At 40.0% G+C, this 17,890-nt stretch overlaps 1 protein-coding gene across 7 annotated transcripts in view; it reads left to right on the top strand.

The window, feature by feature from the left end:
- Positions 1 to 17,890, top strand: part of PDLIM5 (PDZ and LIM domain 5) — a 151,703-nt gene that overhangs the window by 110,333 nt on the left and 23,480 nt on the right. For all 7 annotated transcript variants that reach the window (XM_048509017.1, XM_048509015.1, XM_048509016.1 and 4 more), the window contains one exon: positions 2,142 to 2,326. In XM_048509017.1, coding sequence (XP_048364974.1) covers positions 2,142 to 2,326 — 185 coding nt within the window. The remainder of the gene's footprint in view (positions 1 to 2,141; positions 2,327 to 17,890) is intronic.

Here is a 17,890-nt window from a genome sequence, read left to right as displayed (position 1 = left end):
TCAGGTGACTTGCTTGGTATATTCATGACTGAGCCAGGATTGGACTAAAAAACAGATGAAACAGTGGTGGCCCAACAACGCCCAATATGAGCTATTTTAAGCTGTAAGAAAAATATAGATATCCCTGGCCACTAAAGACCCTCACTTCTCACAGCTGGAGCCTGCAGAACTTGTTCTCCCACATTTTATGGCATTTCACCACCATTGCCGGGTTTTATGGCTAAATATCTGAGTAATTTAATCAATCCACATCTCCGTAGATATTTTATGCTTGCTCGGCTTAATGTGCTACCGACTGCCCAAACAAGAGGCAGATATCATGGCATCCCACAGGAGAACAGGACTTGTTCCTGCGCAGCGGGCCTACCCGAAACAACTGAACACGTGCTCCTTCATTGTAAAGATTTGGCAGTCTATCGGTTGCTTTTTCTCGAGGCCATCTTGAAGAAATTTTCAGTGAGATCAGACAAGGAAATAGTTTCATACTTGCTTAGTGACCATCATCCCCACACTACTGAATCAGTTGCCAGGTTTTTAACAAAGGCACTTGGATCAAGGGTGAAACCTTTGTGTAAATTTTAGTCAATTGGTTTTAACATAATTTGCATTTTACCACTTTTTATATGCCATTAAAGGTATTGTATTTGTATTTGTATTTGTTGACTCTCTTGGTTTTGTTGAAATTTTATATTGCTTCTGGAATGAGCAAACTCGGAAATTGGCTGACTTCCAGAAGAAAGGGTGTCCTCTGGCAGTAGAAACATCAGCCTTTCAGTGAGGCCGTGAGGTTTAAAATCTGAATTTAGTAAAACGCCTGTCATTTTTTGGCTGGGCTGCAAATTGGAATTTCCTTGCTTCAAGACTTGTACTTCATCTCTTAGCCTCTTGTTATAGATTGTTATTACTATAATTAGATGGTTTACATGAGTAAAATTCTAAGAGAGTTTATTTTATGCTTAAATTGGTAAGCTACTTACAATCTCCATTTGCGAAGGGCTAGAAATTGCCTGTTTGAGGCATATCCCATCTGCCCAAGAATATGAACAGATGATTACTGCAACAACATGAGAGATAGCAGAGTGGAAGTTTAAATATGCACGTTATGTTAATTCAAGTGTAAAGCTTTCCAGTACCACATATCTTACCTATGTGAGATTTATACATAGTCTACATATGCATAAGATAGTAGTGGGAAGGTAGACTATATTGGTTCAGATTGTAGGTATGGGGTTATAACTTCCAATTCTCATCTGCATCAGTAATGCCCTGCAAATGGAAACGTAGCACCGCTCATGAAAGGTTAAGCTATACTTTTTTATCCTAATGTGGATTTTTTAATTATAGAGAATGTGTACATTTCATCCTCACTGAAGTCTGAACTGGTGAAGCCCATTCGACTATCTCCATTTTGCTGTATGTTTAAATAAGTCCTAGAAGTGTGGGCTTACAGTATGTATCTGTAACCACAAGGAGTCAGTATTTGGTAGGGAGTTTAACTTCCAAGTAGGGCTTAGAGATCTCCCAGAATTTCAACTAATCTCCAGACTACAGGCATCTGTTACACTGGTGAAAATGTCTGCTTTGGAGGGTGAAGTCCCTGACATTATATTCCTCTGAGGTCCCTCTTCTTCCAAAATCCTACCTTGCCCAAGTTTCAACATCAAACCTCCATGAATGTCCCAACATGGAGTTAGCAATCGTAGTACTTGAGAATGCAGTTTAGTAATTTCTGCCAAACTATTCTTGGTGCTAATTCACTAATAAAAATGTTTTCATAGTCAACAACAACACCTTTATTGGCATATAGACAAAGTATAAAACACATGTTCTCATAGAAACACAGGGTCAAAATTTAGATTCTGGAAGTCTTAGGCCCCGTCTGCACATGCAGAATAATGCACTTTCAATCCACTTTCACAATTGTCTGAAAGTGGATTTTCTATTCCGCACAATCAAATCCAGTTGCAAAGTGCATTGAAAGTGGATTGAAAGTGCATTATTCTGCATGTGCGGAAGGGGCCCTAGAACAAACAGTAGAAACTTTGCCCCTTTCCCATTATGACAATGCTTTCATCAAACTTCCTCTTACCACTGTTTTGTGATAAGTTGTTAGTCACTGACAATGTTTTGTTTCTGCATAGCGACTCTCTGGAGCAACCACAGCTTACTGCTTCTACCACACCCACAGTACGAAACCCACTGGAAAGCCCGGAAAATGGAGCAAATAGACCAGTTTCTGCCAATACGGAATCTCCTCTGGGCTTCAAGCCAACAGGACCTCAGTATGCAGTCAAAACCTCAGGCTGGCAATCCCTTAATCAACCAGGTAAATACATCAACAGTTTTATTTTATTCATTTATAAGCATGTGTGTTTGTAGGTTGCCTTCCTTTGCTCACAAGTCTTAAGTCTCAATGAGAAAAGTGGACTATAAATAGACATATATAAATATGTCTTTTGCTGCATACTTTGCAATAGCTTATTAATTTTAATAAAGCATGAAAATCATAGTACTAACTTGGAGCCAATAAAAAGTTCTTTATGTGTACAGGTAATAAAAATGTACTCTTGACCCCGGGTTCTTTTGCTATATTTGTGTCATTGCAGGGATTGCCAAGGCAGTAAAACAAAGAAGAATAGATTGCCAAAATTGTAATCTGATCCATATTCTTTTTGTGTACCTCTTTCACATGCTTTAGCTGATATCTTATATGTATACTAGATGCAAAAGTGTCTTGTTCCAAAGCATATGTAATCTTTGGTATGATCTGGAGCCACTGCTGAAAGAGGTGGATAAACAACATGAGTTGTGCTTACATATGATGGTTCTAGTTCATGGTAAAGTTCCATTTTGGGACACAGATTGTGGGCCAGAGCTGTCTTTTGGCATTTCTCAGGCTCATGTGCTTTGTCTACTCATGTGAACTAGCCATTGGTCTAAGAAGACTGTTTTCTGTCTTCTGTAACAGAGAAATCCCAGTTTCTCTAATCAGAGCTTCACATCTGGTCCTGTCATACAGTGAAACCTCGGTTTTCTTAGTCAATGGTTTTCATTGTTTTTTGGTTTCCGCTGATTCTTTGGGCAAAATTTTTGCTTTGGTTTTCGTTGGGTCGCTTCAGTTTTTGTCGGTTCTTGATGGTGTGTGTGCGCTAATTTTGCGGCAAAAGCTGGCGACCCATTACTTTCAGGAGTTGCTACAATGGAGCCTCGGTTTTCATCAGTTTCAGATTTCGCCGATTGTTTTCAGATGGATTACCGACAAAAACCAAGGTTCCACTGTACTTTTCTGTACTAGTGCAGCCCAGATCTTAGCTAATGTTTTTCTGGATATGGGTATAGCCTTCCTTCTCAGATCATTCAATTCATTCTATTGTAGCCATTTTATGTCTGTTTTGTTCATACATGCACGTGGGTCTACTTAGCTTCCAAAATGGTGTCTGAGTGGAATTTTGTATGTTCCCAGTGTTATTATGCAAGAGTGTATAGTTTCTGTCGTCTGGTATACTGGGTTTTATGTGAAAAGATACCCCTGCAAGTCAATATTTATATTTTAAAAGCTACAGTTCTAAAGAACCTCTGGGCAAGCAATTAGTACAGTTTGGAACGTAGAACCCATTCCATCCTTCTTCCATTTGTCTTTTGCAACAAGATAAATCAATGCAACCATTTATCTTTTGCAACAAGATAAGTCAATGGTAAACTGATCATGAGATATCTGTTCTAGACACTATATACTAAGGGTTTTTTTTAAATAACTTGGCAAGTTAGATACACACATTTCAAAAGCTTTTTGTACACAAGGAAGTATCAAACTAGCTCCTCTCACCTTCTTTTCTTTTTCTGCTGGGAAATAGATTAGCTGTGCATTCCTAGCAGGTTGGGCAACTGTATTTATCTTCCGTATAAGCAAATTCACATCCTGTTCCCTCTAAATTTGCATTCTGATGCAGTTACAATGTGCTTACAGGCCCTGAAGTTGTAACTGTACAACTTTTCAAACCAAAGGAGTTACCCCATCCTGTGCCACAGAACATAACAGTGAGACAAAGAACATACATAGCTTCCCTGGAAATATTGTCCATGCCTGTAATTCTGTGCTTTGGTGCTACCTCTTTCGAACATTCCGACCAAATTACCAATTTTACAGTGCATAATACAGTCTTGAGTATCTCCAGTTTGGGAAATTTTCCATTTACTGAGAGTTGCCTTTTAATAAAGAATAATCCCAAGCTTCTATGTTAATAATAGTTGTAACCTCCAGCTTTCTCACAAGAACAAAGTGGTCTTTTGTCACCTGCTTCTGGTGGGGTTCAAGTTGTAAAGCAATATTTTCGCTCATACTATAAAGGGACTTTGTGCCTTTGAAAAATGTGCTTACAAGCTAGAAACGAAATCAAATTCATCCCAAAATAAGAGAGAACATATGGTGTTAATGTGGTATGTATTTTTTTAATGTCTCTCTAGCATATGCTTGGATTACAACAGTTTAATAAAAGGAATAACTCTTCAGGCTTTGGAGGTGTGGAACTTCAAAGTATCCTCAAGATGGCGATAAATCATCGCTGTCCTGCTCGGCTGGCATTTTTCTTAACGCACGAAAAATGTGCCAGATGAAGTTAGGGTTGATTTAAACCAAAGCTTGTGTTTTGAGTTCTGTGTGCTCTTTTCAAATCAGCTAAAATCTAACAAAAAAAATTCTTTTTAATGTTAAAACCTTTAGAATTTTTTGTGTAGTTGCTGTAAAGTGCTGGTTTTTGTATGATTTTACATTGGCTTCCAGAAGTATTTTGAAAACGCCATTAGAGTAATTAATTCCAGTACCTTCTTACTGCTTTAAAGCCGTAGCGGCTACCATAGTATACTTTTCAGCATTTATATAATGCTTTCCTTTCACTAGGCACTCTACAGAAAAGTGAAATTGCTCTCCTGTTTTAAGGGTACTATGGTCACTGTGGGAACCTTGGTGTCCACTGTTATCAGGGTTTTCCACATGTGACATAGATGATTTATGCCTTATTGGTGGTAATGGTTAGTGCTGTCAGACTGCAACAAAATGGAAATCAGAGGATATGCACAGCACAAGAATTGGGAAAGCAAACTGGCAGAGTACGTGGTAATGGTTAAATTTACGCATTCTGTGAATAGTAGACCAACCAAAGAATTTCAAGACAAATGAAAAACATATTATATTATTCATAGAAAATTTGGGGTGGGGGGAGAGGTAGAGGAGGACATGACTGAACTGATTTTTTATCTCAAGCCATCTATTATGTATTGTATCAACAGGTATTTAAGAGAAAAACAATCAATTGGAAAATAGATAGATGACAATTATATATGAACTTATTTTTTAATACCTGGAAATTATTTTTAGATACCTTTTTTTAGATTTATTATCATAAATACCGCTGCTTAATGGTTATTATTTCATCACCATTTATTTTTAAAATATGTCTTAATATTTTAATTATTGTTATGCTATACGTATATCCATTTTTAAAAAAGAAATCGTATTGTTTTTAAATTCTGATGTTTTCTTTTCTTTAACTACTTCAAGTAAATCTTTTTTAAAAAATGGCTGCTGACTGTGGGCAACCCCATAGTGTTTTTAAGGCAAGAAATGAACAGAGTTGGTTTGCTGTTGCCTGCCTCTGCGTAGGCGATTAAGAGCTCATGTATCTAATCTGGAGGAACCGGGTTTGATTCCCAGCTCTGCCACCTGAGTATGGAGGCTTATCTGGGGAATTCAGATTAGCCTGTACACTCCCTCACACGCCAGTTGGGTGACCTTGGGCTAGTCACAGCTTCTTGGAGTTCTCTCAGCCCCACCCACCTCACAGGGTGTTTGTTGTGAGGGGGGAAGGGCAAGGAGATTGTAAGCCCCTTTGAGTCTCCTACAGGAGAGAAAGGGGGGATATAAATCCAAACTCTTCTTCTTCTACTTCTTCTTCTTCTTCTTCTTCTTCTTCTTCTTCTTCTCTGCGTAGCAACCCTGGACTTCCAAGTACTAACCAGGGCCAACCCTTCTTAGCTTCCAAGATCTGATGAGATGGGTAACCCAGACACAAGGTTAATTGATTGAGTATTCTTTTACAAGGAAACTTCATTGTATGTCCAAAATGGGCCCGCTGAAAGGGCAATTGTGTATAAATTGTACTCCTCCAATCTGCTTCGTGGTGCTCTATTATAGCCTTGTTCTGTTCTCCGCCCAGTTTAGACTTTTTTCAGTCATGGAGCTGACTCTTTGCAGTGACCTTCCAATTGAGCATTTGTGGCAGAGGTGCTCCAAGGGGGCTGGGAGGTGCGTGATGCACTGGGTGCGCACCCCTGTGGCAAGGGCGTTCTGGGGCGAGATGGGGGCAGAGGACGCACCAGTGTACCGGGCTACGCCTTGCTACGCCTCTGATTTGTGGGCACCACTGCTGCCTGTTTTAGGAAGGCCTACAAGGCAATCCTCTTTCAGAGGTGGTTTTTGTTTCTTTTTGCTTAGGTTGGTGACTTATGGTTTTATTGTATCTCCTTTTGGCATTTATTAGTGGCCTTAAATCTCTCAAACAGGGTGGGACAGATGAAAATAATAGCTTTCACCAGGGCTGGATGGGGGTAAGAATATGTTTAAATGCAATAAGAAAATCTGTATGGCAGTGTATCTTTTTGATGAAGAGTTTGGTTTTATTCTGAGAGTGACAGAGGCCCCTTCCACACACGCAAAATAATGTGTTTTCAAACCACTTTCGCAACTGTTTGCAAGTGGATTTTGCTATCCCGCACAGCTTCAAGGAGCACTGAAAGCAGTTTGAAAGTGCATTATTCTGCATGTGCGTAATGAGCTTAAGTGTTTTTGAGTTTAGTGACAATATTTATTTATTTACCTCATTTATACCAATGGTGAGCCAAAGTAGGTTATAAAATTCTTACCTTCTCCATTTTATCCTCACAACAGTCATGTGATGTAGGTTAGGTGGTGTGACTGGCCCATGGTTATCCAGCTGATTGCAAAATAAGCTGAAAGATACAGAGGAAGATACTTCAGTTTGTCAACTTGGCACAGTTCTAAAACCAGATATGCTAGTATGTTGCTGATACTGATACGACATGGGTATAACTAGTCATTATCATAGTTTTTCCAGCGGAGAAGACATGTACTAAGTGCCAAACTACATTGTGGGTCCAGTTTCCATGCAGCCACACAGCAGGCGTGAGGAACGGCTACCCCTTCTCTCTTGTGTCAAGATGGCAAGATGGTTTACAGTCCATTTGAAACAATCAACAAAATAATGCTGTACGCCAGAAAAATGGAAACCTTTAAGTTTCCTGAGACTGCATTAAAAGCAGTCGCTCTTCTGTGCCAGTGGAAACTACTCAGCGGGTCACTGCTTGGATCAAAGTAAACCAAGCGTTTCAGAACTAAACAAAGAGCCACAAAGCTGATTCCAGACATATGTTTGAATTCAGACACTCTTTTCTCCTTCCTGGTTCCATTCTGCAGACCTCGAGCTTTATCCTTGCTAAATCTGTTCCCCTATACTTCAAAACCCCACAAACAGCACCTTTGGATTTACTCCCAAACTTCTGAGTCACCTGTAAAAGTAAGCCTGTTTTAACATTCAGGAAATTATCAGTGTGGAAATTTGAAAGATGAGCCAAACCTGAACAAGCAAGTCCACCTGTGTGCTCGTTTTGAAACGTATTTCTGCAGTTTCAGGTTAAATAAATGAAAGTTAGGTTAACAAAAGATAAGCTCTTAGGATGCCTGTAGAAAAATAGCTTTCATTAAGCTAAATTGTCTGCTGCTTATGTAAACTGCTGTAACTGATTTGCGTCAAGCTAGTCTGTATGATGCACTTCAGCTACCAATGTTTACACCAGTTATGATGATTATTAGAGTTGCTGCAGGCTGCAAAAGTGAGAGTATGGTTTGCCTACACACAGTAAGTCAAGATTAAAAATCAGCGTTTTTTCCTCCCAGTGCAAATGAGCCCTGCAGCTTCCAGCTTGCAGATTGTGATCCTTGTACACTCAAATTCTGGAACAGTCTTATGTGGTTATAATATTTTAGACAAAAGATAGCTTGTCCAGCCACCCACAGGACGTAGAACTCTTGGTTCAGAACTGATTCATAAGGAAGAACACCACCCACAGAATTACCACTTTCTAAAGCATGTTAAAGTTTTTCTTGGAGATGTTTCATCCATAAACCGTATGAGCAAGGACCTGCTTAGCTTGCTAAATCTGATAAATTCGCAGCCTTAGCAAAGCTGTAGAACATACAACTCAAGCAAACAATTTTCACTCTGGAAACCTGTCACTTTAAATTCTGGGTAATACAGGTTAAATGCACTTTTGTTGTGAAATCAGTAATCTTCCTACCTACATAGTTTTCTCAGTTCACATTTCTGTTCCAAGTTATTTTAATGCATATCAGCCTGAGTAGGCTTGACTAGCTTGATCTTGTCAGAGTTTGGAAGCTAAGCAAGGTTGGCCATATTTAGAGAATGGACAGGAGATCACCAAGGAAGACTGGGATTGCGATGCCAAGGAAGGCAATGGCCAACCACTTCTGCTCATCTTCATCCTGGTTTGACAACAGTATATGTGAATGGTATCTGGGAGTCATAGTAGACCACAAACTGAACATCAGTCAGCAGTTGTGTTGCGGCAGCCAAGAAAGCCAATGTGATTCTGGGCTGCATCAAGAGGATTATAGTGTCTAGAAGTAATAATGCTTCTCTATTCTGCATTGGTCAGACCTCACATGGAATACTATGTCCAGTTCTGGCACCACTATGCAAGAAGGATATTGACAAGCTGGAATGGGTCCAGAGGAGGGCGACCAAAATGGTAAAAGGTCTGGAATCCATGCCCTATAAGGAGATACTTAGGGAGCTGGGGATGTTTTGTCTGCAGATGAGAATGATAGCCATGAATGATAGCCATGTTTAGATATATGAAGGGATGTCATGTTGAAGAGGGAACAAGCTTGTTTTTTGCTGCTCCAGAGACTAGGACTAGGAGTAATGGGCTGAAGGAAAAAAGATTCCACCCTTCCTAAACATTTAGGAACATTTAGGAATAGTCAGGGCTGTTTGACAGTGGAATGCACTGCTTCAGAGTGTGGTGGAGTTTCCCTCTTTGGAGGTTTTTAAACAGAGGCTGGATGTCAGAGTGCTTTGATTGTGTATTCCTGCATGGCAGGGGGTTGGACTTGATGACCCTTGTGGTCTCTTCCACATCTAGGATTCATCTCTTGCCTTGAAAACCCTATGATCCTGGGGTGCCTGTGAGTCAGTTTTGACTTTTATCACACACAGTTATTATTAATTTAGATAGCTAAATCACCATATTGTGAAATGTTGGAGGGGTGTCAATTTTTTTTAATGCAAATAGATTCGAGACCACTTAGATTACTGGATTAAAATATGTGAAAGCAAGATTGAAATTCCAGTCTCTCATGAAATTCACTGGGTTACCTTGGGCCAGTCACATGCTCTCAAGATAACCAAACTCACAGAGTTGTGAAAATAGTTAAGATGGAGCAAAACTGTGAACAGTAGAGGTCAGCGTACGCTTAGTATGTTGTAAGCCATCTTGAGCTCTATAAGGAAAAAGGGTTGCAAATAAATATTTAAATTAATAAATAAAATAAAATTAGTCAATAACAATGCCTTGGATTATGCAATCACTCTTTAATAAAATTTGCATTATGTCACATTATCTCCAATCCAAGTTAGAAAAGTCTTAGGATCACCAAGCCCCTGGTGGGGTCAGGATCTCCCATCACAGGTTCTGTGGTCCAGTGGTGGCAGGAAAACAAATTGAAAAGAAAAATAAGACATCATCTGCTTACAGCAAGTTCTCACTATAGAGTTCTTGACAATTCCTAGACTTACCCCTTGTCACTTCCAAGTAGCTCTAGGAATTGGCAGGAACTCTGTGATAAGAACTTCCTGTAAGTAGACAATGCCTTATGTTTCTTTTTTTCATTTTTGTCCTGGGAAACTGCCCTCTCCCACCCCAACCCTCCAGCTAGTTGCCTGGCAAACCTAGAAAATCTTAAAAAGGCTTGTTATATCCTTAATGGTTAGTGATGGATAGGTTACTGGAGCAGGAACAGAACAGTGTATTTATGAAATGGGGCTTCTCTTTTACAGCCCATTTTGTCCCTGGGTACTGAAATGAAGTGTAGTGCTGATTTATACTTAATTTTTAACTGCTTTGCCTGTAATGAATCTTCAGAACAGTGCAGGATGCAAATTTCAGTGAAGTCTTTTTCCTTCAATAACCAATAGGCATTGTATAAGTGGTGGGTTCAATAGCAACCCTAGAAGAGTTCTGATGGATGGATAGTCTGGTATTAATAATTCCAAATTGTTTTTCTGTCATGGGACAACATACCAGAAGTGCTCACAAGTTAACTAATGTGAATTCCACTGTAGCCAAGCAGAGTCTATTGTGAAACCACAGCAAAGCTATTCATAAATGTCAACTGTTTAAGCTGGGATATTTACATCTAATGTGAAATATTAACCTGTTGAAATCACTGTGCAAGTAAAATATTTGTGGATTTTTTAGAAGTAGGTGGCTATAAATTAAAATGGGCTAAAAATACTCAGCTGTCCCATAAAAAAGAGAGCGTGTGTCATTGTAAAGGTATCCTTCTTTTTAGTCTTTTATTTATTATTTGGTGTTTGTTTCAAAAGCACTCTACAAATATTAGCATGTAACTTTTTCCAGCATTGCAATTACCTTGCAATGCAGTGACCAGAATGGCACACAGTATTTCAGATGAGGATGCATTATAGATTTACACAGGGATTTTATAATATTGGTATTTTATTTTTCAGTTCTTTTTCTAATAATCCCTGGCATATAGTCTGCTGCTGTACAATGTGATGGCATTTTCATTGAGCTACCCATTATGACCCAAAGGATTTTCCCTCTCATTTTCAGCAAGTTCCCTCTCATTTTCAGCAACTTCTTTTTCCCAGTGTGCATTAACTTACACTTACGTTAAACTTCACTAGCCACATTTTTGCCCATTCACCCAATTTGTGGAGATCCTCCTATGGGTGGCTTTAGTTTTCACCCTCCTGGATAATCATCTATTAATTAGTAAACATATTATTTACTGTTCCAACCTGGTTGTCAAATTATAGCTATATAAACCATGAAAGTGTGTGAGCACAGACTTTGTAGTACCAAACTGTTGTTTGATATTGTATATGAACTGCCCTGTAATCAGTTACTGTGCAACAAAGTTCCAACTTAAATTGTTTTTCAATGTGTGGTTAGAAGGAACATGTTTGTTTATTCACATGTCTTGTTGAATGGCTAACCTTTGGACATGTTCACTTTAGGGTCGCCTAAATATAAGAAACCTACCTTATTTCTCCCTTCATTCTGAAACTAGTGGAGTTGCTGATGTAAGATTCAAAACCTAGCTAAACAACATGCCCATCTGGAGAATGGATGACACATGTACAATTGTGGGCACACAAAACTCATGGATGGGGATCTCTCAGAGGTATAGCAAGGGGGGAAAGCGCCCGGTGCACTGGTACATTCTCCGCCCCCGCCCCGGAATGCCCCACCACGCCCCCACAGGGGCATGCCCCCAGTGTGCTGCACGCCCGGTGTGTCGCGTGCCCCCCACCCCCTTGGAACTACGCCTCTGGGATCTCTCCCCCTGTGTTGAGCCTGCCCCGCCCAGTCATGTCTGGCAAGCTCACAGCATGCTTCTTGGCCGAGAAAGCCCCCCCCCCCCCCCCACATCATGATCTCTACATGTCTGTAATTTCCCTGCTGGTCTGTAGCAGTGCTTCTGAGCTGGTGAGGAATTCTGGCAGTGGTAGAATTCTTTAGTTTGGGGAAATTTAAATCCTCTGGGGTTTTTTAAGTTTCAGATTTTTCTGCTGACTTGGGGGGTACCCTAAGTCTGCAAAAAATATATATTGGCAATGAGTGTCCTTCCCAGATATGCAGATTTAAGTATCCACAGACAGGGAGCACACTTGGGAATTAGATATACAGATTGTTGACAATGCTGTTTTGGAAAAAGAATTGAGACTCTGAATATGGTGCAATCAGAGGGAATTTATGGAGTGGATTAGTTAGCCCATTCAGGCAGTCATATGGGTGCCCATCCATGGAAGTTCCAGTCACTTGTCTGATCCCAAGTAGGGGTCCCAGTAAACTGAAAGGAAGAAGCAATGGGAAATAAGTTCAAAGCTGATAGGAAAGGTTGGAATAAAAATGGATTGACCTGGATGGTCCAGGCTAACCCAATCTCATCAGATTCAGGAAGTTAAGCAGGGAGCCCCCTAGTGGGAGACCACCAATGGTAGGATTCAAATAATTTAACAACTGGTTCCGAAAGGACTCAGTGGTAGGATTACAACTAGTTTTCTGAACCAGACGAACAATTAGCTACCGGTTCTACCGAACTGGTGCGAGTAGGTTGAATCCCACCACTGGAGACCACCAAGGAATACTAGGGTCACAATGCTGAAGAAGGCAATCGCAAACCACCTCTGTAAATTTATTGTTTTGAAAATCCTACAGGGGTCACCATAAGACAACTGTGACTTAACAGCACACAAAAGGTTGATGGCATGAGCTCAGCAGGATGCGGAAAGGGGAAAGAGGTTGCTCCTTCATAGATCCTTTATATTCATATACATGGAGACAGCAAACAACTGAAATGCAATTTTGAGTCTCGTTCAACAGAGTGGTGTAAAAGTTTAACATTTATATTAGTGAATGATTAATCCTGCTTGTAAGAAACAGCTGCATTGCATACCGACGTACTCAGCATTTGTAACAGATGGAAATGTATGCAAATAAGTAGCATTCAGACTGCTACCTGAAAGTAAAGCTGACATTATCCCTGCTCACCCCATGGCAAAGGGGAAATGCTAAAAAGCTGTTAAGACTTGATTAGTTAATGGGCATGATTCTCCAATGTAACGTATACTTCTGCAGAGAAGGTACTATCTGATCAAAAGAGTAACATTTGACACCGACTTCTCATGGGTGGCTATGATTAGAATAGGTACCGTCAGTTCAAAATCAGCTCAGGTGTTGCAGTCGTGCTTTGATGAGAAAAGGGCAGGGGAAAGAGGCATAGATGGGTCCATTAGCACAAGACCTCTTGTGGGGCAGATCGAACAACATGGATCTGTGTGATGGAAAAGAAGATACAGGTGGGGCTGGATTGGGGATTATGAAATAAACTAAGCTCTCAAAGGAAGCTCCTTACTTTCATTTCGTTTATGTCATCTGGAGGAACCCCCTTCCTTTGCCAATATCCCGTTGTTCTTCTTTCTCAAGTTTTTATAATATTTCTAGAAGAGTCTTCAAATGGCCTAATGCTGTCCCTGTTACTTGTGCAATGGCTTCTCATCTGGAAAGAGCTGAAATTTAATATCTCCCTTCTCCAGAAGTGCCATTTATAGTCAGCTCATTTTTTAAAAGGTAGCTGCAAACTTTCATACCAGACTTTCCCCACTGATACTCGGCAGTGATCTAAAAATGCACAACATTTGCACAAAGGTATGTTTGAAGACCCACTGTTACAAAAGCCTGGCAGATCAAGCAATCTTTCCTTGCTATTACAAGAAAAGATCTGTTAAAATGGGTCTCGTGAGGTTTTTTAGGACAGGAATCTCAGAATGCATCTGGACAAGGCCCACCACCCGATCAGAGGAAGGGGGAGGGGAGGGAGGGGGAGGGGTGGCATGCAAGGGAGAGGAGGGCTTTGTTTATAGCCACCAATCTTGCCTTCGGTAAGTGTATTCTCAGCAAGAGCTCAGTCCAAGGTTTAACAAAGAGAGATTGTGGAACCATATTTTGTTTTATGTGTTATTTACGTTATTTTTATCTTATTTTTCTCCCCAGTGGGGACCCAGAATGGTTTACAACATTCTCTCTGTTTTAACATCACAACAACCTATGTGATTGGCCCAAGGTCACCTATCAAGCTTCCATGGCAGGATTCAAACCTGGTTTTCCCAGATCCTTGGCTGACCCTGTAGCTACTGAGCCACCCCATGGGGGACTCTCAGATGACCAGTCCAGGCTATGTAGATATTTAGTGATGGAGAAAATGCCTCTAGCACTTATAACCTAATTTAGAATTCATGGGAAAAGAGAGAATGCTTGGACATTTCCCAAAATTAGGAATAATTGTTCACCTCATTCCAGAAATACTCCGAGATTCCCAAGGAGCATGACATCATCAGTATATATGTCAGGAGTCTTGTAAAATTATCTATCCCAGGGCTGTTGGCATCATGTCTGATCAATATTTCAAATGCCTGGGATGAGCAGAGAGGAGGCTGAGACAGACATAGTTCTGTCATTACCATCATTACAATAGTGGTTGGATTGATTAAAGAAGTTTTTCTTTGGCATGGATTAAAATCCATGCCAGAGAAAAACCACACAGGGCCATAATATTTGCCTGATATTGAAAGTGAGCATTTTGAGTTGCCATGGTCCATAATCCATACCAAGGGATTATGAATTTGTGACATCCTAGTCAATACCTTCACCTTAAACTTTGTCAGAAATCTGTCCACCTGCTGCACTTATCTGGTTCCTGACTTGAATACGGTAGTGGTTGGCCCAAGTGACATTCAGAATGGAGAAATGCTGTAGGTGATGTTTATATCTGGTCAGCATATTTGTAAAGACAAGCTTCAAGCACTGTTGTGCCTTATCAGCTACTCTTTAGACAACTGTCTGTGAACTCCATCCCATGTTCCATAATCTTAAAATGGAAATGCCATTTGATAACTCTCTGCTTTAGCATGAAAAGCTCCAGTGCATTTTCTCTTCTACTAAAAAGCTGTACATCAATTAATACCGCATTATGAAAATGAACCAAACTATGGGAATGTAGTACATGTGCAGTTTTTAAATGATAGATTACCGATTGATAATACTCTGCTCCCACTCCATGACTGCTCACCTTCAAAATGTGTGTGGGGAGGAAAGGAGGGTGACATTCCAGAAGGTTTGCTGAATTTGGTACCGGAGATGATATGACGACCTGACCCAAGCCAACCAAGAATGTTCATTTTAATTAAGAAACTTCACAGCCCATTTAATCTGGGTTCTTTAGAGATGAAAGGGGAACTTCTAGAGCAGGAAACGGTCCTTCTCAAGTTGTAACTGGGCCTCTAATGCACCTGTTCTGATTTTTCATAGTGCACATTCTAGCTTTCGCAGTCATTTTAAGAAATGATAACAGTATAATCCTTTCTGTTCTGTCTTTCATCATGGGAGGATTTAAAGCTTTAATTGTATTCCACAAAATCAATGGAATAAAAAAAACGGTGGCTGTGGAAGCCAATCCTCTACCCCTTCCCTCGGTTGCTTGTCTAAGCCCATGCTTTTCAGAGGGATCTCACAAGACTAAAATATCTCATGCATTTAGCATAATTATTTTTTATTTAGGATTTGTAATCTGATAGATTTCTTCGGTGTCTCTAAGGGCTAGAAATAAAGAGCTGGAGGAGTTTATTATTGTATAAAAATGCATTAAATCATAATTGTCCCTGGGAACCTATATAGTCTCCATTTTTTGCATAACAGTTAGTGTTACATAAATCACCAATTACAGCACTTCAGAATGAAATTCTGGCACTTCCACACATTGAAGTAGCATTGTTATTTATAGACATTACATGATATTATGTTTGAGTGAGCATTAAACAGTTCAGTCTGTTGTATTTGTTGCTATGGGCAAGAGAACATCAGTAAGACATAACGCTTTCCTAGCAGACATTTCTACCTTTCTGGTACAGTATTGCAAAAACAGTAATATTACTATGCCATAAGGTATTAAAAACTAGGACTGCACCAAATAATCTCAGGTTTTATGCAGAAAAAATGATTTATGGGGGTAGGAATAACTATTTCCCAAAAATCATCCTGAATATGAAAATGTTAATATTTGTGGGGGTCCTTTTGGTGCTATTGTTTTCCTAATACGTTGTTGGTTTTGATTTGCAAAACAGCTGTATTAAAATTTTAAAGACTGATACACAAATGAAACCAGAGGTTTTCCTTTTGGGTTTGAAAAGAGATATGGAATTTTGAGATATGTTTGAAAAGATACGTTTGAAACTGTTGAGACAGTTTGAAAAGAGAGATGAGGAGATGGAAAGGAGAGATGGGAGGAGCACAAAAGACACTGGCGGCTTAACCATCCTGAAAAATCTGCAGTTGCAGAACATGTCTTAAATGAAGTAATCTAATGAAATAACTGAATAAATCGTAGGTGGTGGTATACATCGAAGTTGTAATGTGTAAATTTTCTTAATTGAGTGTACCCTTTAGATATGTTTGTGGTATAATTGAAAATTTCCTGTATGCTTTTAATTTTGTAGCTGTCTTGCTTGTATCTGTCAATTTTTTATGTTTTAATTCTTTTTGTCCTTCCTACATATTTGTTGATCCTGGTTGCCTATTATTTTTACCATTGAACTCTAGTCTGTGCTTTTTTGCTGATCTGAGTAGTGGGTCTGGATAACTCTGCTGATTAAAGTTAAATAATATACTTTGTCTCTTTCTCAGTTACTAAGGAATTGTACTACACTGTTGGTTCAAACATTAGAGATTCCTTAAATTAAGATGTTCACACACCTCCGAGGTCAGTTCAATTCCCGTTCACCAGCAGTGTTGAGGCAGCCTGTTAATTGAACAGTGATAATTAGATCTCAACTGACTCGTCCTTCACAACAGCAAATAACTGCAGTCTTGGAGAGAACAATTTGTTTGGTCCTAAAGCTTGCCTTCTCTTTTTAAGAGTCTTTGGTTCCACACAGGGTGGCAGAAATATATTTTTGTTTTAGTCAGTCAGACAGACAGACAGATATGATACAGCTGATTGATAACTGAGAGGTGTAGTAGTAAGGTTTGATGTAGCAGTTTGTTCATGTGTATTCTCAGGGACAGGTTACTATTATTTATTTGGAAAATGTCTATTCTCTGGGGAACTTGCAGCCATCAGAAGCTGAAGTCCAGCAGACGAGACAACTGCTGAGAATTGGCTTTTGATCTGTCCCTCCAAAATTTTGCTCTGTAGAAAGTATTTTAAGGGGAGGGAATCAGGAGCCAAATCTAAACTGATTGGCTTGAAGTCAGGTTTTCCTGCTTTCCAATTGCAGAAATTTTGCAGCATCCCAAGCTTGCCGAGGTGTAGGAAATTTTGTTTGGGGGTGTGGTGATGAAAAGAGGTACTCTTTCTCCTCTTCCATTTGCAACGGGGGACTCAGAAGCATTGCTTCTGTACCTGCCCTTTGTTGCGTAGCTGTTTTGTTGGGTGGTGATGGATCAGAACCTAGCTCTCAACTGACCTCCCAGTCAGCTGTGACTCAGCTTTTGAACTCAGTACAATCCAAACATCTCTGAATAGTTCGTAGTCTGAACTGTTACATAGTTTCTCTGAGAAATTCACAGCGCCCCTATCCTTAACCCATTAGTAATTCAAATTTATCTGACCTCTGATACACACGAATTCTTTGCTGATGGACCAGTTTTTATCAACACAGGCTACATATAACCATCGTCACATGAGGGACTGAATAGGCTTTGCTTACTGAACATAGCCTTTCTAGATTAATTTTAACAAATTACAGCCTTTCCTCCAGAGGTGTAGCTGGGCACACTCTGGCTTTTTCGTGCGCCCGCCTCCATGGCTTCCCCCCACTTATTTTAGCAAACCGAGCAGGCTGGAGAAGAGACTTGCCTGTTCCCTTCCAGGCTGCAAACGACCTGGTAGGAAATACATTTCTCAGGGTCTCCTGGGAAATGTAGTTTTCACCAGGCTGTTTGCAGCCTGGAAGGGAACACAGGCAGGCATCCTCTCCAGCCTGCTCTGTTT

This window comes from Sphaerodactylus townsendi, linkage group LG10 (assembly GCF_021028975.2).
Source record: "Sphaerodactylus townsendi isolate TG3544 linkage group LG10, MPM_Stown_v2.3, whole genome shotgun sequence".
NCBI classification, from domain to species: Eukaryota; Metazoa; Chordata; class Lepidosauria; order Squamata; family Sphaerodactylidae; genus Sphaerodactylus; species Sphaerodactylus townsendi.
This window is presented reverse-complemented; position numbering and strand designations above follow the sequence as displayed.